The sequence below is a fragment of the Glandiceps talaboti genome, chromosome 1 (assembly GCF_964340395.1).
Source record: "Glandiceps talaboti chromosome 1, keGlaTala1.1, whole genome shotgun sequence".
Lineage (NCBI taxonomy): Eukaryota > Metazoa > Hemichordata > Enteropneusta > Spengelidae > Glandiceps > Glandiceps talaboti.
In genome coordinates this window covers 2786842-2811651 of record NC_135549.1, presented here as the reverse complement: position 1 = coordinate 2811651, position 24810 = coordinate 2786842, and the positions used below count along the sequence as shown (strand labels likewise).

Genomic DNA, 24810 nt, shown 5'->3' with positions numbered 1-24810 from the left:
GACGTTGTGGTAAATTTTTGAACTACTTTATTGTTAGCCCAATGACACGTATAACAGTACTGAATTATTAGTAGCCTTATCACTGGCGTATTGATATACTAAAAGTTTCTCTCTTTTTTCGAACTATGGCGGTGTAAAAGTAGAAGTTGTCGTCGGGGGAATATATAGCTCATGATAGGGGAAGGCACTCAACTTTACACTCGAGGCACACACTGGATAAACTCACACTTGGTTTTGAGGTTCCGTTGATCATGAATTTAATGCCTAAGGCAAGGAGAAAGCACCTTGATACATCTAGATATATTAAAGTTACTAGAAACCTAAATCATACTAAGTTACAGTATCGGGTTGAACAGTTCTGCAGCACTCATTCCACGAATCTTCAAGCATCACGACTTCCAAGTGTCATGGCTACAGGTAGGTTCCAATTGTATTATCTAATTTTCAAGCAAGTTCGAACAAACAAGATACCACTGAAGATGGTATTTGGAGCGAGATATTGCACGATGGCTACATACTGGTGCAATAAAAATGATATAATTATGACAGCGGACTGAAATAAAGTTGTAATGTTTAGTTCTAAGACGAAACCTCTCCGTGTTTAGTGTAAACCGTGAGCTTTCGTGAGAAAGTACCACACTTGGTGGCAGCGGTGGGATTGATGTGGAAGACGAAACTTCCCCGTGTTTTGTGTAAACCATGGGCTTTGCTGAGAAAGTACTACACTTGGTGGCAGCGGTGGGATTGATGTGGAAGACGAAACTTCCCCGTGTTTTGTGTAAACCATGGGCTTTGCTGAGAAAGTACTACACTTGGTGGCAGCGGTGGGATTGATGTGGAAGACGAAACTTCCCCGTGTTTTGTGTAAACCATGGGCTTTGCTGTGAAAGTACCACACTTGGTGGCAGCGGTGGGATTGATGTGGAAGACGAAACTTCTCCGTGTTTTGTGTAAACCATGGGCTTTGCTGAGAAAGTACCACACTTGGTGGCAGCGGTGGGATTGATGTGGAAGACGAAACTTCTCCGTGTTTTGTGTAAACCATGGGATTTGCTGAGAAAGTACTAGAGATATACTGGATATCCCTTTATTGGTAAATTTCAGTAGTTATGTAAATGACTTATTAGAATGAAGAACAAAATTTAACTGGCTGCATATCACATACGCACTTCGTTATCATCAATGCATAGACCATGAAAGTTGAAGCTTTCGTTCTAGCCTATTTACCAAGTAATTATGTTAATAACCTATCAAAGAGTTCTTTTTGCCAAAAACCTAGAAATAGGACTATCAATGTACATTAGAACTGTCGAAGTAGATTTGAGTTCTCCGTATTCATACAGACACCGCCACAGACACAGACAGACAGACAGACACACACACACGTGATAGTATTACACTCACTTACGGGAGATGAAAATCGTTTTCCGTGGTTGTGTATTCGAATAATCAATACATGTATTAGGCAAGAATCAAAATAATAGTTATTATTATGCATACATATATTGCAGGAAGGTATCTGGTACACTTTGACCCGGAAATATATAGCAGAATCAGATAACGTCAAACCATTATATAACGAGATAGCAGGTCACAGTGACCAGAATTCACCAGCAACCAAGTAAGAGTACGACACACACGATTTTTAATACTGACCTGAAGATAGGTCTGAAATGGCCACATCTCAGACAAAGGAAGGTACGTGAATCATGTCATGTACCTAGGTCATGGTGCTAGGTTCGATCTTTATCGTGATGGCTCGTCATATACACCTTGAACTGCTATTTAATATAAAGGCTACTAGTATCATGTCAAGCTTTTGGAACGTACTGTATGTTAATTTAAGACAGAGTGTGCGCTGTAGCAATGTCTGCATTTCAACAAACAACATGACGTGTATTTGTATGGACTGTCATAGGACTTTATTGAAATCTAGTTGAGACAGTCTAGTTTAAAGGTTAACCTCTATCTACTATACATGTAATGCACTGCAGGTAAACGAGACCTAGATGCGGTACTGTAGCGGTTTCGCTACGTCGCTCTCGGTCCTACGCTAGAACCTTGCAAACTCCATAAGAAAATAAACAGTAAAACGAACACAGTTGAGCCACACAAAATAAAATATACAAAATTTTTTTTTAAAATATTGTAAATAAAAACAGAGCTACAATTATTGCAGCTAAAGGAGACCATATTCGAAGAACCTTAACTTTTCACTACTGCTCAACAAGAACGCGGTACGTTCGACAAAGTATATAGTTTATTGCGTTGGTACTGCGAAAGTTATATTCTTTCTATGTGCAGTCGATATAACCACTTCATGTCACAGGGGCGTGTAATATTTCTTAGATTGTTGTTTTCCCGGTCTACAGGCTCAGTAAATATAACAACCTTTTGACTATATATTCCTACCTGTAAGGAAAAACAAAAAAGTGTTTAAAATATTTCTACTAGTATAGAGATTGATACATTTGTGGCAGCAGGATTCGTACGATATTTTCATAAGAAAACGGCAATCTAAGCAATAATACGTGCCCCTGTGCTTCATATAGGGCGGCTTTACTTCAATACTTACATATACGTCACCACAATAGTCTTGCTAGCAGACGGAATAAGTCGGCACTCGATTCTGACATGCACTATCAGTGTCAGAATCGAGTCCCACGTACTCGCCTGAAAGTAGGACACGTTCCCAATTAATCATTGTTGCTGTCCATGAGTTCACAAATGACAGGGTACACGTATGAGACCAATGAGAATGTTTAATTATTTCTTCATAAAACAACAGATGTACACCACTTTTTTCAGTATGTTTGTTAGCTCCTAACGGGCACTGTGGGTAGGGCCAAAGATGACCTTTCTTTCAAGACTTGACCTTTTGACCCTAAAAGTATTCTTCAAGGTCAAATAGTCAGATTTGAGTTATCTTCATAGCTATTTTAGTCAAACATTTTATTTTTTAATCATAACTTGGATTTTTATTGCCTGAGACATGCATATTACACTTAATTTCTCGACCTTGATGTTCACAGCAAAGTTGCTACCACATTTATTACAAAAAGCTCATTTTGCCTCTTATCTTTAAATGTGTACACCCACAATGTCACGGTTAAAGTATGGTTACTATTCAGACAGACTTTTGACTATAACTTTCATTTTCAAGGTCAAATTTACACTTGCAGAAAAACTTTTCCATACAACAAACCAGTTGGGACATATGTCTTCTATGAAGCCTTGTTAAATATAGTGTCGCATTCTTTAAAAATAGAAGTCAGTTTGGAGTCACTTTGAAATCACGGTGTATACATGTACTAGTCACCATTACACGTACTAGTCACCATTAAGGCTTACATGTATTCCAACAATGCTTTTGGATTCGTCGTAGACACAGGGGCGTGTATTATTGCTTATAATTTTCCGTTTTCTTAGGAAAATATCATACGAATCTTGCTGCTACAAATGTATCGATCTATAGTACTACGTATACTATAACCTCTCTTTCCCTGTACAGGTAGGAATATATATTCAAAAGGTTGTTATATTTAGTCTGTAGACCTGGAAAACAACAATCTATGCAATATTACACGCCCAGTGGTCGTAGACAAGACGATGACGTTACTAATAGTACCGCTTAGCTAATGTTATCATGGGGACAGTGTTCGGTGGAATGTGAATGCCAGCACCCGATATACATACAATGTATTCTTGTTCACTGAAAAGTTTACTCCTAGTTCAATAATCGTATGTATAAGCCGGGGTACAGCATAGCGACGAATTTCTCTCACAGAAACCAAAATTATATACTTATCATGCATTTGGAGGGTCTATGGTTCAATCTACGATAATGAAAGGAAAACACATACATCCCAAATAGAATTCATAGCCGAAGCAAATTTTAATAAGTTCACAAGACTGGTGAGAAGATACGAACCTGAACTTCTAACATCCTTGTATATTCAGTTCATTCAACAAATAGAGACAGTTTACAAGTGCAGTGTAGTAAGCGCTGTGTGACTTTTTACGGTTTTGTGTTTTATTTTTTCGTTGTATATGAGATGGAGGCCTGGAAATGCAATAAACATGTATAGCGAATACGTATTAAGGAATGGATGCATCAGGACAAAAAGGGATGGCTTTGACTTCTCCATGGTCGCTCAGTGATATTTTCAGTCGAACATTGTAAGACAGACGTTAGTTACATACTCCAGACTTGACTACTTCTCAGCTACATGGACAAACAGTTCAAGAAATATTAGAAGGGTTGAATGTCAACGTTGCCAGTTTACACAATTACTCCAGTACATGTCATTCTGATATTTCAATAAAGATAGAATTCGTCAGAAATGTTAGTCTTTTTTCTTTCGCTTTGCAGCTTCCTGTGATGTTTACAAAACCCCGGCGGTGAGGGCGCCATCTTGTGCAGAGCTAGGCGATATTGCTAAAAGTTATGGTTTGGTTATGACAGAAGATGAATTAAAAGAATATGAAGGTATGTGCTATGTGAAGCAAATTCAGCCTGAGAAAGGAAATTAATTTTGTTAACTGTTTCCAGTTATTCTCATTTTAGAATACGTTATTTAGAGAGCGAGCAGAATTGATGGAGAAGGGGGGGGGGGGAACTGAGGAGAAAATATATTGGCAAAAGTTATTTTGGCAGCCCCCTCCCCTTCGCCCTCTCAAAAATTTGAAATGAGTTGAATCCAAGAATGTTCGTAGCCTCCACCTTAATCCTAATGCCATGTAACTTTCTGTAAGTGCAATTATACTATACAGTAACACCCCCACCCACCAACACACCTACACACACACATACATACATACATACATACATACATACATACATACATACATACATACATACATATACATGCATACATACTTGTATACATACATACATACATACATACATACATACATACATACATACATACATACATACATACATACGTACATACATACATACATACTAATATGTGATAGGTAAATGAGGTATTTAACATATGCAGATAGCAAAGCAGACACAAGCTGTGAAACACTCATGACACAAATACAACTTCGCATGGTTATCTCCTGCCTCATAATTAAATGTAGGTTTCAGACCTGTATATTATCACTTTACATCCTGATCAGGTCTGATTTGGCTCAGATCATGAATAAAATATGTCAGACCCTTAGAATGTTCAAGGCCCCCCTCCCCACCATTCGTACCCCGAAATTGTTTGTGGCCCCTTGCCGTAAATTCTGCCCGTGACATTTTGCTAAATAGTAAGCCTCATATTGCACTTTTTCGAGAGAAAAAATTATTCCAAAAAATATTTGAAATGATTTATTTTTTTAGAGGTAATCAGCAAATCATTGGGACAATTTGATAAACTTGAAGAGTTAGTTGAACCACAATTACCTGTAAAATATCCACGCACACCAGGACATCCACCCAAACCAGCAGATAACCCATACAATGCATGGTATGTAGTTATTTACAATGTTGTGATTTGGTGATGAAAATGGTACATGAACGTACAGATATAAGATCACACATACAACACTTGAATATACATATTGGCAGACAGACAGATAGACAGACAGATAGGTAGGTAAAGACAGACAGACAGACAGACAGACAGGTACGACGAAAACCACACAAACATTGCTATATTGTCTGGCCAGACAAAATATCTCTTTGATGATTTAAATGTTCTCGGCTGGCTCGTCATAATGCAAAATACACAGTACAATAAGAAGCTTCATTCGAAACACAATTGTTATCTTTGACTTAAATTTTATGAATCTCAGACTATGTGATCTTTTTTTTATTTGAAAAAGGTGTTGGCGTTGTGACATCAAAGGTGTTTCATCTGGTAAGCTCGCTGGTAAAACTATCGCTATCAAAGACAATATACCAATAGCTGGTGTACCATTACGTAACGGGTGTCGTCTTTACCATGGTTACACGCCTGATTACGACGCAACTGTCGTTACCAGGATACTTGATGCAGGTAATGAACAGAGTTGATCGTCTACTAGTGTTAATCGTCTACTTACACTTACACTTACACTTACAAGTTCTGTGGCAAGTTCTTTCAGTACTCTTGAGTGTATGTTATCAGGCCCTTGGGTTATACTTGGATTAAATTTGTTGATTTGGTTGTATACATCTGATAAATATATATGTACGATGAATAAAGCACGTGTGGGTATGTATGTATGTATGTATGTATGTATGTATGTATGTATGTATGTATGTATGTATGTATGTATGTATGTATGTATGTATGTATGTATGTATGTATGTATGTATGTGAGTGAGTGAGTGAGTGAGTGTGTGTGTGTGTGTGTGTGTGCGCGCGCGTGCGTGCAGTGCGTGCGTGCGTGTGAATTGTGTATGTGTACATGTGACCGCATGCGTAGGCCTCGGCGTTCGTGCATGTGTGATATTTCGCTCATCAATTGACCAGCTTGATAACATTTTATTGCTTTCTCTTGCCCAGTATTGTTTCATATTGCATTGTATTACACTACTACTGTCTATTCGTGTATGCACATTGATCTTTTTTCTTCTGTATTCATCATTGAGACGCAATGATTATTAGATTGACAAATCTGCAATTTACAGACAAGTAATATTTTGTCAGTTTGCAGACCGAAATCCTTATATAAATCTTGCATTCGATAAAGCTACAAAAATTACCCACGTGTACGTTAGCTGAGAATTTTGAAATGTTATCAGACTACTTAACCAGAGAATAGAATGTAAGATGATCTAAGAAGTAAAGGAAACGTGGGTCTGTTTTAGTTGCTCTTTTACTGAGTTTTCAACGTCTTCGTACTTTTTGTATTTTACTCTGAAAATGTGTATTGATAGTGACTTATCCATTTTCAGGTGGTCATATTATCGGCAAAGTGACATGCGAGGATTGCTGTGTATCTGGTACCGGTTTTACTTCGATGGCTGGGCCTGTTCTTAATCCCTACGACAAAACCAGAATTGCAGGCGGTTCGAGTTCAGGGAGCGCTGTTGCTGTAAGTGTGATATGGAACAAACAAACAAACAAACAAACAAACAAACAAACAAACAAACAAACAAACAAACATACATACATACATACATACATACATACATACATACATACATACATACATACATACATAATTACATACATACATACATACAAAGTAAATTGTATTCACTTTGAAAAGTTGCTAACAAAAGGAGTAACGCATTTAAAACTATTCCCTGTTGATGGTTCTTTTGTAATATGCCTACTATATTAGTCATGTCAGATTATTATTGTGAATCATTGTCAATTTACTATCCATGGATTTAATTCAGGATGAGCACCAAACCCTTCAGTCACCAACATATGTTATGCAAACAAATTAGAAAATGACTTTCATATGTTGACCTCGAGATGTTTTAGGTTTTTATCAAGTGCCGCAATTTTATCCAACATCTTCGTCCTATACATTAAACCATTGACGTCTATATTTAAACTGATCGCCTAAGCTTTTCAAAGACGTCTGTGTAAGTATTGCAAAAACAGAGCAGTGTTGTTGTTGTTGTTGTTGTTGTTGTTGTTGTTGTTGTTGTTGTTGTTGTTTTGAAATGGTCCACACCACATTAGTTCGCTATTAATACATCGTTCTGCTGACTAAAGAAATTGAAATTCTTCTCAGAAAAATACCACATATCAATATGAGGGGCCATATCTAAAATGTTGACGTTATCAAACTTTCTCAAAATCGTTGTTGTGTAGGCCTAATGAAATTTGCGAAAGTCAGGACAGGGCGTCTTTTCTAAACACATATTGTAACAAGCACTGTGCATTGTAGCTGTATAGGCCAACTCTATTTGTCCAAAAGTTGTATCAATAAAGTAATTCCAATAACTTGTTTTAATGCCAAATCTACTCTTATTTACGATTTGAATAAAAACTTGGCAACCCGGTTGAAAAAATTGCAGGAGATCTGTTCAGTTAGTAAATCATGTTGTAGGCCAAAACGTTCAGTGTATTAAGGTTATACCTTTAGTAGTAATACATGTAATTTATTCAGAATTTTTTTTATGAAATTGGTCACATTTGTCACTTTTCCTTATAATTGACACAGGTGGCTACTGGCGCTGCTGATATGGCTCTTGGCACTGACCAAGGTGGTTCAATTCGTACACCAGCTTCAGCGTGTGGAATTGTGGGATTGAAACCGACCTGGGGTCTTGTTCCTTATACCGGATTACCAGCCGTTGATGTCTCTTTTGATCATGTTGGACCAATGACTAAAAATGTGTATGATTGTGCTCTACTTCTAGAGGTAAACTACAGCAATACATTATCTGATACCATTTCCAGTGAAGGACGTTTAAATAAATGTAAATACATAAATAAATGAATATGTATGTAAAGCACTTACGCAACATACATACATACATACATACATACATACATACATACATACATACATACATACATACATACATACACACACACACACACACACACACACACACATACATACATACATACATACATACATACATACATATGTATCGTGTACATGTTTTTTTTGTTTAAATTTAATTCAATACGAAGTTCCCTTCATCCAATCAATTTCTTACACGTCATCACAGGTATTGGCTGGATATGACGAAGGATTAGATCCACGACAGTCACGTGGTCTTAAAACCCAAGAATACACAAAACAGGTGGGTACTGTAATAAGCAGGTTATGACTTGCTCTTACTGACTTGTTCAACTCCACCCCCACCCCACCCTCAAATGAAGATATACCTGGCTAGCGTTTGTTATACTTGATATAACATACATCGTTATCACGGGTAGGATAACACCATAATGTTTGCCTTGAAAAACAAGAATTCATAAGATAAATAAAAAAATTTATTCATTTCATTTGAAGGTGGTACAGCCAAAAGGATAATTATGTATGTTTGAGAGAATTTCTAATACATTCTATAGAGACGCGATTATGGTAAGGTAACAGATAGAGCCTTTGTAGTCGTGATGTGAAGAATGCACAAATAATAGAAACAACTCCCCCAGTTTAAATGAAAACACGCTTTTCCAGCTGGTACTGTGCGACTAACGTATTATCTTCACACATATGTTTAGTTAACAGATGATTTGACTGGGATAAAAATTGGTATTCTACAAGAAGGATTCGATGCACCTTCATCAGAGAAAGACATCGATACTATAGTGACTGATGCAGCTAAAAGACTTACTGAAGTTGGAGCTGTAGTGGATCAAGTTTCGGTTCCAATGCATAAATGTGAGTCTAGGGCCGATTTTACGTTATGGTTATATGACTTTAATTTTGCTGTGTATCTCATAAAACACTAAAGAATTCAAATCTCATCACTGGATAGGACAGTGGCATTCCTATGACTGTTTGGACATTTTTATTGAGAGATATTGAAGTACATAAATATTTATCAGTTGCATCAGTTGTGTGTAATCTGTCTTAAGTGATTTTTTTTTTTGTGTTTCCTCAGTTGGAAATGATATCTGGGATGTATTTTTTTGTCTTGGAGTAAAGCAGTCTGTGACCGACGGTACGTTATTACAAATTTCCTTGCTACTGGTATTGAATTATCACATATGTTATTACAAATTTCCTTGCTACTGGTATTGAATTATCACGTATGTTATTCTATACAAATAATTGTCTCAATAGAGAAATACTCATACGTGCTCCTTGTCGAAAGAGAAATGACAACACTATTAATAGAGAACTCGTTTATTTGGACTTATTTGACAGGTTTAATATAATTTCACATGATAGTGAAATTATTAAATAACTTAAGCCCATCTCGGCTAACATTGACGTCATATCACGGCCAAATCACCTCAAAACAGGTTTACGCGGATTGATTCATTTACAATCTTAAATTACTGGATAATCGCGATTTTTGAAAACCTTGTATCATTTTTCAATACGACTTTAGAAATCATGGAAATGCAGCCATGCTATTGATTGAGATGTCAATGTAGCTGGTGAATATGTGAGTTCTAAGTATGCTTCTAGCAAAGATGGGGTTTTACTCATCAGCACTCATATGCTTTTAGTGAGTGGAAATACAGTATAGTCCATAGTATACATTTGGTAGGGACCTAGACTCGCCACTTGTGGGTGATTCTAACGACAACCATTTCATATAGCATGATTACGTAGTGACCGTAATGTAATTCTCATAATTACATATCTGTCATTTTTTGCCAGCGTTGATTTGTTTGTTTGTTTTCGTTTTGCCGTAAACATAAGTACCTAATGGCTCGATATGATACAACTTTAAAACTAAAATATGAGACTAGTAATTATTGTTTTCGAGTGAGTGAGTGAGTGAGTGAGTGAGTGAGTGAGTGACTGACTGACTGACTGACTGACTGACTGACTGACTGATTGACTGACTGACTGACTAACACTGAAAGGGTTAACAAAGACGAGGCCGGGTGATTCGGTCCTAGCAGGTTTAATTGATGATCAGTAAGTTACGAAAAGTCACTTTTACCACCTCTGCATTGCGCGACTTCTCTACAAATAAGAGTGGCACCTCGATTGTTTGTATTGACTTCTTAGAATTCTTCTACCACTGTGACGTGTGCAGCGGTCGGTCCATTACTAATTTGAGTAAATTTGATTTATCTTATTTTTCATGACTTTTTTATGACTTACATGTAGTGTCATCAACTATGCACCTAATGCAGTTAGGATTAAATCATCCTCGTCCCAGGCTTGATCCCCCTTTAACCAACTATTTGTTTTACTTTAAACTTAATTAACTGCTATGAAGAAATCTTTTATAATTATTATGAACTTACATTCTTTTTTTAATTGATTATTGCCAGTGATTAGCTACGGACATAAGGGATACTATCCGACTTCCTATGTTGATGCGATGCATTCAGCTTCCAAGGCAAGGATTAACGACACGTCTATTGAAGTGAAGGTAACTTTAAACACCTCTGTTGTGTTCTGTTGTCATAACATGAAATGTTGACTGCGTTGTAATGATGTAAGAGAGCTCTAAACGCATGATTTGAAGGAAATCGTGATTACTGTTTTTGTTTCTGTTAGAATATAAATGAAATCAATTCATCTTCAAAGGTTCACTTGTATCATATCATATCATATCATATCATATCATATCATATCATATCATATCATATCATATCATATCATATCATATCATTGTACTTGAGGTTTCTATTTGTTCCTTGTTGTATTTTCGGTCATGTATAGATAGTTCAATATTGGTACGTGAATTGTTCACCTATCGACAGAGTAACACATCTTTATTATTATTATTAGTATGTGAATTGTTCACCTATCGACAGAGTAACACATCTTAGTTGAAATAATAGTAATCAATCAGCAGTTGCATTTGCGATTCTAAATAAAGCATCCTCAATTTTTATATAGACAATAATTGTAAAAAGCTGTGTGCACAGTTTAATTATCTGTATAAAAATAACGTACGTGACACTGAAAGGAATGATTTTCTCTTACCTTTTATTACGAAGTGTATATGAAGTTGTGTTGATTCATCAATTACGTGTGATATAATTTTTATTCACACAAAAGGAAATGCTTTTGAGGGGAGAGTATTTGCGACGTCAATATGGTGGAAGATACTACGCTAAATGTCAAAACTTGACCACAGAACTGAAACATAAGTACGACGAGGTACTTCGAAATTATCATTGTCTCGTCATGCCAACATTGCCAGGAAAACCGAAGCAAATGCCCCCTAAGTGTACGTCTATCAAAGGTAAATTCAAATTCTCTTCCTAAAATCTAACACTTTGACATCAACAAATATCCCAGCTACCCAACTGTTCACTGAATAGATCTCAACGTGGAACTAGCACGAAAAAGTCATGTCTACGTAGCATTTCAAATTTCACTGTTGTCATATTTACCAAATCTATTCAAAATTGACTTGTCATATTTACCAAATCTATTCAAATTTGACTTCTATTCAAATTTGACTGTTGTCGTATTTACCAAATCTATCCAAATCTATTGCCACTACGATTCGGTATAGATTAATATTGATATTTTTTTAATTCTTTGATAGTTTTCACACTTTGGTCGCATATCCGTCTTGTAATTATACCATGGGGACGTTCTATTTTACACTTTTTCAAGTTAATTTCTCTATTGAATACATTATTTAAACTTGAATGCAGATGTCCTATATAGAACATTGCGAAAAGTGTCTATTTGTGATAGGTGTTGTCATGCATGTACACACGCTTTTCGCTAAGTTAAAAGAAATACTGTTTAAACTAAGTACATCTTATTTTGTACAAAATAAACACAAGTGTACTAATTGGTTAACGGAGAGACTTAAGGGAAAAATACACGTAACTTGCAAGTCAAGAATGGATAGTATTGAGTACTTTTGCAAATTAACATCTTTTTTCTATAGAACATCTCAGCGCAATGCAGACTTTACATACAAACCCAAAGGCTTTCAACATGACTGGGCATCCTGCTATAACTATCAATGCTGGATTTTGTGAAGGACTACCTGTTGGTATGATGTTCGTCAGCAACCTCTTCGATGAAGTTACTCTTCTAAAAGTGGCATATGCATATGAACAGCTGAGAGATTCGAAAATGATGTGAAAAAGAAGGCTGTTGGTGAATAGAAGGGACAGTTAATGATACTTAGAACTGATATTAATATTCATTTTTTCTCTTTGTAACCGTTTAATAAAAAGGTGTATCAAAGGTTAATCCCCGGTATCCTCAAGTCGAATGAAAAGAGATGAACCTTGAACCTTTGTATTAACAACTTCATGCCGATTATTTGCTAGAATCGAAATCTGACTCTTCTTTACAATTTATCACAATTGCTTGAACATGGCATGAGTACGAGTGTCACATTCATAGTGTGAATATTGGACTCATTTTGACCTCCCGTAAGGCCTTAGGGGAGGTTATGCGTCTGTGTATGTATGTATCTGTGACTGTGTGTGTGTGTGTGTGTGTCTGTATGTATGTATGTATGTATGTCTGTCTGTCTGTCTGTCTGTATATATGTATGTATGTATGTATGTATGTATGTATGTATGTATGTATGTATGTATGTATGTATGCATGCATGCATGCATGCATGCATGTATGTATGTATGTATGTATGTATGTATGTATGTATGTATGTATGTATGTGGAAACGATACCTCAAAAACGACCGCACCGATTCTGAAGAAACTGGCTACACATCTTCCATATGCTAATCACAAGAACTGATTAGATTTTAGTAAACATTCAATGAACATTAATTAGTCATTTGCATAATTGATGATTTCTAATTAGGCTATATCTTAAGTATGTACGCTTCAAATTCAACATAATGTGGTACATACATCATTCATAACAAAGTGCATATGTCGTATACAGTTCGTTGATGAGGCTTACAGTTTTAATGAATACTTTGCATAATTAATGATTTGCAGAAATTAGGCTATAACTTAAGAATGGATACTTCAAATTCCACACCTGTTGGTATTTACATCAATCATAACAAAGCACGCATGTTCTAAAAGCTAGTTGGCGTAGTTTTTATTTTTAATGAGAAACTTGCATAATTGATTATTTTCAGTGATTAAGCAATATCTAAAGAATGCACACTTTGAAATTCCACAACACTTGGCACATACATCAACCATAATAATGACACATGTCCTATAAAGTCTATTGGCATACCTACTTTTAATTACTAATTTGCATAATTTATGCTTTTCAGTAATTAAGCTAAATCTTCACAATGCACACTTCAAATTCCAGATAATTTGGCACATACATCAACCATAACAAAACACACATATATCCTATAAAACCTGTTTGCATATTTTTTTTTAACTCTTAAAATTATGAATTATGATATACTTATATAATCTATAACACTGTTATACATGCACATAGTCCATAAAAATTATTCACTGCAACATCCATGCTGAGACCTAGTGCACCTGTAAAATGGTATCCCCCTCCCCCGAGTACTAAGTTTGACACTTCCAAACATTATACATTTTCACAACAGAAAGGTGTAAATGTCTAGGTAGATCTATACTTTCATACACATGACGCTTGTATTCAACTTTGTTAAACATAGCCCACACAACCGATCAAAAAAAGTTACACCGGAACTATCAATTTTAATTTCCACATATTTTTATATATCAATTTTACTTCTTTGCATTAAAAAAAAACAAATTTACTTTGAAGTATATTGTCATATTTGTATACTTCAAATAGAAAAAAAACCAGCGGGCGGGGAATGCTTTATATCACAACTTGTAAAATTTGTAAATCCTAAAAAAGTAGCGGCTGAACCAGGGCTGAACCTATCTGTCGTGACCTGTCACGTGACTCACGTGACTGTGATGTGACCTCTGCTGCGACAGGGCAGGGAGCACGAGAGTGGCTTACCCAATTTTATTGTTTTCGCTCTCCAGAAATTTGGTTTATTCGGTATTGAACAGAGTTGGAGTAAAAGGAGTATTACCAAAGGGAAGTGTGACGTCCGAAAATGACAGAAGGTAGTCATTTAGTTCTTTAAGCGTGCAGAAAATGTTGGCTCTCACCACAGGTTTAGATTCACATAGTATGATTATATTCTATGACAGACAAATACGATTCTAATTAGTGATTGCACTATATATGTTCATCGAGACCGCACAAGCACTGAGGTCAATATACAAGTTGGGGTTTTCGAAAGATTGTTGTCTTTTCATTGGTCATATGACTCAAATATTCAATAATCTGAGGTTTGTTGACTTTGACCAAACAAATAACAAATCTGGCGTCTACACAGTGAACCTAGACTGTCAACAGTCGTATTGACCTTTTTGTAATTTATCTTTAATACTATTGTCGCTGAAATTAATAGAATTAAACATAACATGACGTGTGTTGGACGTTCCATGAAGTCAAGATTGATTCTGGGCAGAAACAGCATCCATGACAGCTATAGGGGAGGGTGTGTCCCCCTCCCACGGTAAGCAATTTTTCACAAATAAGGACGTGTAGGGGGCCATTTAAATTAATGGCATCAAATTTCAAACCATACACATTATCGAAAGCCATAGAGTACTTGAAAATTGTCTCCAATACCCCAATTATACCCCCAATGCATTATTATAGAACTGTATGGCTACATTACCTACACTTTAACTTATACATATACACTCCTCAAATATATTTACCCTGTGTAGTCACTAATTTAGTACGGTGCTATCTCAATTATACAGTATTTGCGAGCCGTAGGCAAACAGTCTACTCCTAGCCACGATCAAATACCTGTCATGTAAATATGATGCATGGGGGGGGGGGGGGGGGTCTGTGCCTTTTCGTTGGCCCGATAGGAAAAAAACAGTGGACTGTATTCCGTCGGATTGTCCTATTACATATATCGGTTACATGCTCATATCACATGTTTGTACTGATGATACAGCCTCTCCAGCTTACGTAATTGGTCATAACACCACGACCAACCTTACACCGATTTACAGTTCTTTTCCACCAGACACATTGGGCTCTACAGGTATCATTAACAGCGATGAATCTCACAAATTTCATTTAGAACTGTTTTGTGAACATATTAAACCTCGCTAAAACTTTTCTAATCCATTCGGCCGAATCAGAAAATACCCACGGACAAATCTCCCGCTTAGTATTATAGATATGTATTGCATATCAACAATCTTATATAAAACTAAAAAATTCAATTGCACAAAGTACAAATGCTACATTGCCAGGGTCCTAGGAGACAGACTGGACTTGCTTTGCTATTTTCCCTTCTCCCTTTACCCATTTACCTAAGAATGTAAAATTATATTTCTTCTTTTTCAATGCTGTAACAAATGGGTAATAAATAATAATAATTAACGTAGGAATTATGATGACAGTCTTACGTGATAAAATTAACATGTTTGCGCTTTTTTTTATGTCGTTGCAGCTTCGGATAACGTTTTCAGAACCCAGGCTGTGAGGGCGCCGTCGCATGAGCAATTGAATACCATTGGTAAAAGTTATGGTTTAATTCTGGAACAAGATGAATTGACGCAATATCAAGGTAAAGTCACTAGTGCATGACTGGTTACAAGTTTTGTATTCACGTTTTGGCTTACTTTCTACATTGATTGTTCTTAGACAACCTTCTATATCAAAGATCTCAATTGATAAACTTTTATTTTTTATTAAAATATTAATTGAATCTTTAAGGCGGCTTGTAATTTCTTGTCGATTTCTTGTCAGCGATTGTCACAAAAGTTGTGATAAAACAATCTTAGCGTACGTTTTAAAGTTACTGTTAATAAAAATTAAATCTTCGATTAGTTTCGCACCTCAGAGAACTGTTTGAAGAAGCTATACTTGAATGGATTTCTTCCGGTGATAAAACTTATACAATTTAGTACAATGTGATAATTACATGTAAGTGATATTGGTTATTTGTGCCAGTGTCCCGTCTAAATTAAGAGTGGACATATTTTACAGAGGAAATCAGCAAATCACTCCGACTCTTTGATAAACTTGAAGATCTAGATGAACCACAACTGCCTGTGAAATATCCACGTACACCAGGACATCCACCCAAACCAGGCGATAACTCATACAATGCATGGTATGTGATGTCTTTCAATATCAAGGTTTGGTCTAGATTTCTATCCGTACTAGAGTCTGCTCCTTGTACTAAAGAGTATGTATGTGAAGTCATGATGGGCGAATGGTTACAGTGACCGAGCCACATCACTGCTGTTGTTTTCTGAGTGGCTAAAAGACCTTGGGCAAGATTTGGACCACGACTGAGCCTCAGTCCACCCAGCTGTATAATTGGGGACCTGGTAGGGCAGAGGTTGCAATGTGAATCCTTTAATTCTATGTGTTCAGTATAAAGGCTGCAATGGATTGTATGCTCCACAGGGAGTTGAGGAAGTATAAAGGGCTGGTGTGCCGCTATAGATCCGTGTCAGGGGTAATAATTGAAAAACGCTTTGAACACAGAGTGGGAAAGCGCTATATAAAAACCAACATTATTATCAACATTATTATTTCTGTCAATGTTTTAGACTACAGACCTCTCCCCCATTGTGTTTGTTTGGCTGTAATTATTTTAAATTCATAGAGGGGATACACCAATATACAGTTATGTTCAAATGCAACTAGCTTGTTCACTACCTCCTTACTACCCGTCGTGTCCATATAAGGGCTAGAAGGTACGGCAGCTACATGTAATGTTGTAACCCAAAAACGCAGTGAACAGGCTCAAATGCAATCAACCTCCACCAAATCAACATAACATAACTGCACAATATACAAGTCGGAGATCACCTAAACCGGCTTTTAAAAGCAGACAACATAAATAGGTGTGATATGAACTGTCAATGGTATACAATTTAAGAGAAAATATCGCTTTCCTATTCCGACTTACTGAAGTTTTCGATCAAGAGGGGGTTGATTTATCGAACATATATTCAAAGATGCAATATTTCAAAACATTATCATAGGTTTTTTTTGTTTTATGAAATACCATATCCAGTTACTACATTGTAAATACATTTTAAACTTATGCAACATATTAATGTACACTTTTAAGGTGTTGGCGTTGTGATATCAGAGGCGCATCCTCTGGTAAGCTCGCTGGTAAAACTATCGCTATTAAAGACAATATACCCATAGCTGGTGTACCATTACGTAATGGCAGCCATCTTTTCCATGGATACACACCAGATTATGACGCTACAGTCATAACGAAGATTCTGGATGCAGGTAAGTTAGTAACTTTTATATTTATCAATTTTTCCTGCCAACAAAGCCACATTGACTCGAGCAATGTTGATCCATTAATAATGGTGTACCAAAATATTTGAATACGCTGGGGAGTCTGTTAATTTCAAGTTTAGCATTGCTCCCTAACTTTCTTTTGAAAAGTTATTTTCTTCCTTCTCTTTGCGTAAGAACCAACGACTAAGAAGATGCGATCATTTGAATTCCAAACTCCGAAGTCGTCATAATTGATTTGATATGCATGATTTAAAAAAAAATATTGCAAATGAATATTCCAGTATTTGATAGTGAATCATGAGACTGTTTCGAAATTGACGTAGAGGCTTGGGTAACTCTTAGACTATTTCATTGCCATAGAAAACTACAAAATACATAAAGTTTATTGGACGTTTACAAGGACATCTCTTAAAAGACTTTTAGTTTAGCCAAAACGGTATATACAGAAAATGGAATCGTATGAGTTGTTTCGGTAATTATTTTTTTTACATGATGTAATGTTTTGCATGTAGGAGGTCATATCATCGGTAAAACGACATGTGAAAATTGCTGTGTATCTGGTGGCAGTCTGAGTTCTATCCACGGACCCGTTCTCAATCCCTATGACAAATCAAGGAATGCAAACGGCTCCAGTTCTGGTAGTGCAGTGGCGGTGAGCGTTTTCGTTTGAGCAACTTGTAGTCTGTGAGGGCCCATCATTGTGAAACCACATCTCGCTTTTACGGCAATGGTAAAACACGCGCTGTCATTTTTCGTACATGTCACAGAAAAAATATCTGTTCGTTCTATAGCTTATGAGAAGTTTCTTGTCTACTAATAATTACTTAAACCAACTACAAGATAACATAACTTACGCGAAATACCACTGAATTACCGATGCTTAAAATTATCGTGTCTCAGTAGTTCCGTAAAGGTTGTCACAAATTGTAGGTGATACGTAGACTGGACACGGAAACAGTCTGTTGCTATATTCTTTGGTCTACCAACCCTAGGCCTAATCTGTCACTAACCTTTGGTTACACAGGTACATGTAATGACACTATGGTACACTTAAGTAGCTGTCGCTCACCTCAAAATTGTCTACTTTCCGATCACATGGGACATTTCTATTTGGACTACATAGTTATCATATCGCTGATATTTTCTGCGAATGGAAAGTACATTATGTTCGACATCTCATAAAATTATCAGTATGGTTGGGTTTTTTGCGAGAAGAAATTATGAATTCAAGTACTGGGAAGTTTTTAATTATGCTTTCCTGTTATTGATTATTAGGTTGCAATTGGTTCGGTTGATATGGCCCTTGGCACTGACCAAGGTGGGTCTATTCGTGCCCCAGCCTCAGCGTGTGGCATTGTGGGATTTAAACAGACATGGGGTCTCGTTCCGTATACAGGATTGCCTGGTATGGATGCAACTGTGGATCATGTTGGACCGTTGACTAAATCGGTGTACGACTGTGCTTTGCTTTTAGAGGTTTGTGTAAAATCTCTTGTCGTAGATACTTCTAATCAAAACATGGAGGACACCATGTTTAATGTATAAAATATTACAAAAAAGTAGAAAGTGAAATTATGTATCGTATATAGAGTAGAGTAGATCTAGAAGGAGCATATTATATATGCATTTATTTTAGCGTATTTTCGACGTCATGGTCTGCAATAAAAAAATTGTTCATGACAGGTACTGGCAGGATACGACGGAGGATTGGACCCTCGACAACCACGTGACCTTACAGTTCCCGAATACACCAAGCAGGTCGGTGAATGTTACCTCAAAAATAATTTCAGGTTTAATATAACCAATTTGTCAAGTACAGGAAACCTGTCTAAACTGAAATCAAATGCGAGTGAGATAACTGTATAGTTTTACTGATAATCCGATATTTGTCTCGTCAAATTGTATACGGTGTGAGCCATTACCCATACTTACATAGCAACAGTGTCTGAGGCAATCAGCAGAAACTTGGATGGTTACAGAGATGTTCAGGTGATGTACTTAGTGATTATCGTGATAGGACTCTATTGTTTGGATTTGTCTTAATTACGAAATTGTTGCTGTTCCAGTTGGATGAAAAGTTGACTGGGATCAAAATTGGTATTTTAAAAGAAGGTTTCGGTACAAACAGATCCGAAACTGATGTCGATAAAACAGTGATGACTGCAATTGATCGACTTGTCGATGGTGGCGCTGTTCTTGAGGAAGTTTCTGTACCAATGCATACAGGTATGATGGCTACTGTTGTTGTTACCGCAATAATGATAATATGCACAATTCACTCACAATGAATAAGATTAGAGAAACTGTCAGGTGATTAACTGACGTGATATATTGAGTAAGCAATTACACATCGTGTCATTTACTTGATTGCATATTGCAGTTTAAATTCATAGCTGTGCGAGTAACTCACTATGACTGAGCATTGTGATATAATTATATGTCTCGCCTGTGAATCAACATGACACTTTAATGGTCTTCTTTGATTTGTCCATATTTTCAGTCGCAAATACGATGTGGACGACAATCATCAGTCAAGGAGGGCGTCAACCGATTACAAAAGGTGAGGTCGTCATTTTCAGTAAAAAAAAACCTTAAAAAGTACCCAAATATCTCTCATGATATACTGACCATTGCATGATGTTGACTTGATGTCAACAATCATAACTAATTACATGTAACTGCACAGAATATCGCCACTCGACTGCACAGAATATCGCCACTCGAAAAAATACATTAGTTGGGAATAAAAGACAACTTTCTATCATACGGTTGAAGACACAAAGTATACAATTATATAACTATAAGCTATTATTATGAGTGATTACGAAAAATGTCCTGACAGTAATTAATTTTATTCAATTTACCAAGGTTTCGTGTTATCACATCCTAAAGACGGGTCAACAAATGCTCATCAAATCCTTCACACCCAAACTTACCATATCACGGTCTCAAGCAAAATAGTTAGGGAGCCTTCTGTAATTACAGGGGGCGAGGAAATTAGGGGGTCACATTGAAGGCTCTGTACAACTGACATTTGTAATAACGTCGATATTTGAAATAAAAATCTATATTTTCATGTAATAACATTCATATCTACATACATGTCCAGAATGATTATACATATTATGCACTGCATAGGACGCTAACACAATTATTATGGTATCCAACTATTATATCGTACCAGGTGTAGGCTATGGACTTAAAGGCTACTATCCAACCAATCTTGCAGATGCGATGCATTCCTCAGTTGGAACAAGGATCAACGATGCGCCTCCAAATATGAAGGTAACAATGTGCAGGGTATTCAAGAAATATTTTGCTCAAATTTGCTGCAGTGTACGTAACGGTCAAAGGGGCCCATGTAATACTTGCGTTTGTGTATGTATGCGTCCCATATCTGTACGTAGCTGTGTCGTTGTCTGTGTATCTGTATGTGTACGTGTTGAGAAGTTTTGAGAATGATAATTATTCGAATATCATGCTTTGAACTTTGTTATTTCTGTCGTAATTTTCAATCTCTTTCCATGTCCAGAGGTTTCTGTTAATTGGAGAATATCTACACCGTAACTATGGAAACAGGTTTTATGCAAAATGTCAGAATCTTGTTATGAAGATGACACAAGAATATGATAAAATACTTGAGACTTGTGACTGCATTGTGATGCCTACTTTAACAGGAAAACCTAAACCATTATCGTCCGGTAATCTGTCCCATAGAGGTAAAAATTACACAGATTTGTGGCACACTAGTGTTCATTATACAGTTTGTACATTAAATACTCTGACATATAGAGTAATCAATGGCATTGTAAATTTGACAGAATAAGCCATAAAGTAAGTGCATCAAATCCGTCCTTTATTTTCTACCTATGACTTGTTTTGACTTGAATTGCGACCATTCTACATTGAAAAAGAAAAGTGCTAACTCTACACGTCAGGGGCATGGGGCAACAATTCTAGTGAAACCCGAAAATGATTATAAGCTTCTTTGTTTTTTATAATATATTTTAATACTTTATATGCTTACACATACTCTTGATTCTGGATATTAAAGTCAGAAATACAATGGGAAAAAATATAAATAAGCGACATCGTGATAGATACATGTATGTACATGTGCACATATCTGGTCTTTTAAAAAATAATGAAAACATTTTAATTGCAGAATAAGTTTATAATATGAGACTCCACAAACAAGTATACGAATGGATTCAGTGTGTTTGTAATGCTTATCTGTTACCAAGGTTATGGAACATAATCAAGCCGCAAAGTCGACGCTTAGTGCGCTCGCGCTTGAAAGATGCCAGCTGACGCGCTGCCGTGCTCGTGCTCAAACACTGTCCTTACTTATACCAGGGACGTATAAACAACAGGTTGTATTTCTCCATGCCATTGATCTAACAGCCGTGATATAGGAATCTCCTTATACCTGTGTACCTGGCCATTCTACAGATATTTATCATGTATCACGGTACCATGGCAGAACGTATGATATCTTTGGGAATTACTTGTATTGTCTTCATGTTGGTTTTTGTCTTTATTTAAATGTACTAAATATTTAAATAAGAATTATTGCCTCATGCCCTTGCTCTACACTGACTTTACCCACATTTTGTGTTTGGCAGATATATGTACATTCACTCGACATATAGTTTAGGAAAGCATTCCTTGTGGAAGATAACGCCATTTCAAAGAATTATGAATAATACATCAAAAAAGTCATATATTTTTATCTTAGACAAAGCATATCACAAACTTTCATATATTAGTAAATCCGATCATGAATACTCCAAGTTGTGTTTAGTTTTCACTTCCTCTTCAAACACAAGTAATTTTCAAAAGTCATGAAAACGTTAATTTGTAATTCCATTGGTGATTGCTATTTACTTTGAAAATTAAAATAAATTAATCAGAAGGTCTGGCGTGACTTCTAATGATTGATTGAGTCAACAGGAATGGTGAATAATAACTACTTAAAATTTATGTTCACAGAACACCTTGCTTCTATTCAAAGCCTAACGTGGAATCTGAAACCATTCAACTTGACTGGTCACCCTGCGATAAGTATCAATGCTGGTTTTTCACAAGGCCTCCCAATTGGTATGATGATCGTTGGAAAACACTTTGACGAAAGTACGGTTCTTAGAATAGCGTATGCGTACGAGCAACTCAGAGATGGCAAGATAGGATGTTAAAGAAAGCTCCCCGAAGACGGAAACCGTAATTGCATTCTCTAAGTATGTACTTAAGTTGCATGACAATTTTTTCTCAACAGACAACAGTGTTTTTGTTCAATCAATTATATTATGAATTGTAGGTTATCAATCATAACAAAGGAAATTCCTTGAAGAAATCGACAAGAATTTTGTGATGGATTTGAATTACAATCCAAAAGGACAGTACCATATGATAGTTACTTTGGAACGATAAATTTACTTTTCCAAAGAAACTATATTGTACTGTCCTATTGATTGTTGGAATCGATATTCTCTATTACAATCCAACAGTTTATTTAACAAAGTTATAAATGTCGTCAGTAACTTGATGTTTAAAGACCGAATGGTGCACCCTGTGTTATTGATCTAATAAACCAAAGAAATGTATACTTACCACCATTGTACCCAAAACCCTCAGTATAAAAAATAAAACATTGCAGTCTATTGATGTAACAATAGCAGTCATGTAAATTTGTCCATACATAAATGAGGTGTCATATGACTTTTCAGTAAAACCATGCTTAATTCTTAAATGATATTTCGCCCTCAACGGCCGAAGCCCAAGGGAAATTAAACAATTATGTTAGATTCTGTCCGTACGTATGTCCGTTTCCTTTTTTATCACTGAAATGCATGAGCCAATTTCAACCAAAGCTGGCACAAATGTCAGATAATAGTCCGTACGCGTGTCACTTTTATCCTAAACATTCACCGAATGGCGGCCATTTTGTTGTTAGAAATCGCATTTTGTCCACTTATTCCGGAAGCTTTGGAGATAGAGACCTCATTAGAGGCTCATTAGATGAATGTTCTAATTAGCCCTTCACATTTGACCTATATGTTCAAGGTCAAATGACCCGAACTATTCAACGTGGTCCTCTGACATGCATCGACCAGTTTCAACCAAACCCGACACAACTGTCAGCTACTGACAGAAGTCTAATTGTGTGTGCATCACCTTATTTTTGTAGTATATCTTCGACGAAGACTTGCCTTTTTATTGCATTTGGACGCATGTCATCGTGATGATAAATTTGGTGTCTGGTTTTGTTAGGAAGGTATCCTAATAAACAAATTGTGTCACGAATATGAACCAAATACACTCTTGTTTTGTTTTGTTTTGCCGGTTATTTTGATGTATTAGAAAACAGTCCACATCACAATGACTTCAATCACACAACATTTGCTATGACTGACCACGTTTCACTTTTTTGGGGTTAATATGTACACGTGTCACTTAAAAAATGTGACGACAAATATTTGTTCAGGAATAGAATCCTCCCATCATGTGGAAAACTAAACTTTAAGAAAACTCAGGAAGTATCACGGAATCTTTAAAAATGATACCAATGGCTATAAACAGGCGAATCCGTCATGTTGTTTTGTTAATACGAAGGGAAGTATCACGGAATCTTTAAAAATGACACCAATGGCTATAAACAGGCAAATCCGTCATGTTGTTCTGTTAATACGAAGGGAAGTATCACGGAATCTTTAAAAATGACACCAATGGCTATAAACAGGCAAATCCGTCATGTTGTTCTGTTAATACGAAGGGAAGTATCACGGAATCTTTAAAAATGACACCAATGGCTATAAACAGGCAAATCCGTCATGTTGTTCTGTTAATACGAAGGGAAGTATCACGGAATCTTTAAAAATGACACCAATGGCTATAAACAGGCAAATCCGTCATGTTGTTCTGTTAATACGAAGGGAAGTATCACGGAATCTTTAAAAATGACACCAATGGCTATAAACAGGCAAATCCGTCATGTTGTTCTGT

At 36.3% G+C, this 24810-nt stretch overlaps 2 protein-coding genes across 5 annotated transcripts; both read left to right on the top strand.

The window, feature by feature from the left end:
• Positions 1-370: 370 nt before the first annotated feature.
• LOC144439830 (urethanase-like) lies at positions 371-12688 on the top strand. Of its 4 annotated transcripts, none has more exons than XM_078129074.1 (12): positions 371-417; positions 4373-4489; positions 5339-5465; positions 5824-5996; positions 6881-7020; positions 8107-8307; positions 8624-8698; positions 9123-9282; positions 9506-9565; positions 10860-10960; positions 11596-11782; positions 12446-12688. In XM_078129074.1, exons 1-12 carry the CDS (start codon positions 408-410, stop codon positions 12643-12645), a joined length of 1551 nt encoding a protein of 516 aa, XP_077985200.1. In that variant the 5' UTR covers positions 371-407; the 3' UTR covers positions 12646-12688. The 4 variants fall into 4 exon arrangements, with proteins under 4 accessions (XP_077985200.1, XP_077985192.1, XP_077985208.1 ...); XM_078129066.1 differs by lacking the exon at positions 371-417 and adding an exon at positions 1581-1698; XM_078129089.1 differs by lacking the exon at positions 371-417 and adding an exon at positions 1610-1621.
• A 1734-nt stretch (positions 12689-14422) lies between these two features.
• LOC144438554 (amidase-like) lies at positions 14423-24030 on the top strand. Its single transcript, XM_078127635.1, has 12 exons — positions 14423-14564; positions 15983-16099; positions 16522-16648; positions 17621-17793; positions 18321-18460; positions 19084-19284; positions 19492-19566; positions 19875-20034; positions 20309-20368; positions 20993-21093; positions 21341-21527; positions 22801-24030. The coding sequence occupies exons 1-12, from the start codon at positions 14555-14557 to the stop codon at positions 23001-23003; spliced, it is 1554 nt and encodes a 517-aa protein (XP_077983761.1). The 5' UTR covers positions 14423-14554; the 3' UTR covers positions 23004-24030.
• Positions 24031-24810: the final 780 nt, after the last annotated feature.

Excerpts from the sequence above, each read along its gene's own strand:
- LOC144439830 (XM_078129066.1), top strand. The coding sequence starts at position 1,674 with ATGGCCACATCTCAGACAAAGGAAG. Across the intron at positions 1,699-4,372 it reads CACATCTCAGACAAAGGAAG|CTTCCTGTGATGTTTACAAA; the intron begins GTACGTGAATCA and ends TTCGCTTTGCAG. Across the intron at positions 5,466-5,823 it reads GATAACCCATACAATGCATG|GTGTTGGCGTTGTGACATCA; the intron begins GTATGTAGTTAT and ends TATTTGAAAAAG.
- LOC144438554 (XM_078127635.1), top strand. Across the intron at positions 19,285-19,491 it reads ACTGTGCTTTGCTTTTAGAG|GTACTGGCAGGATACGACGG; the intron begins GTTTGTGTAAAA and ends TGTTCATGACAG. Across the intron at positions 20,369-20,992 it reads GCGTCAACCGATTACAAAAG|GTGTAGGCTATGGACTTAAA; the intron begins GTGAGGTCGTCA and ends ATATCGTACCAG.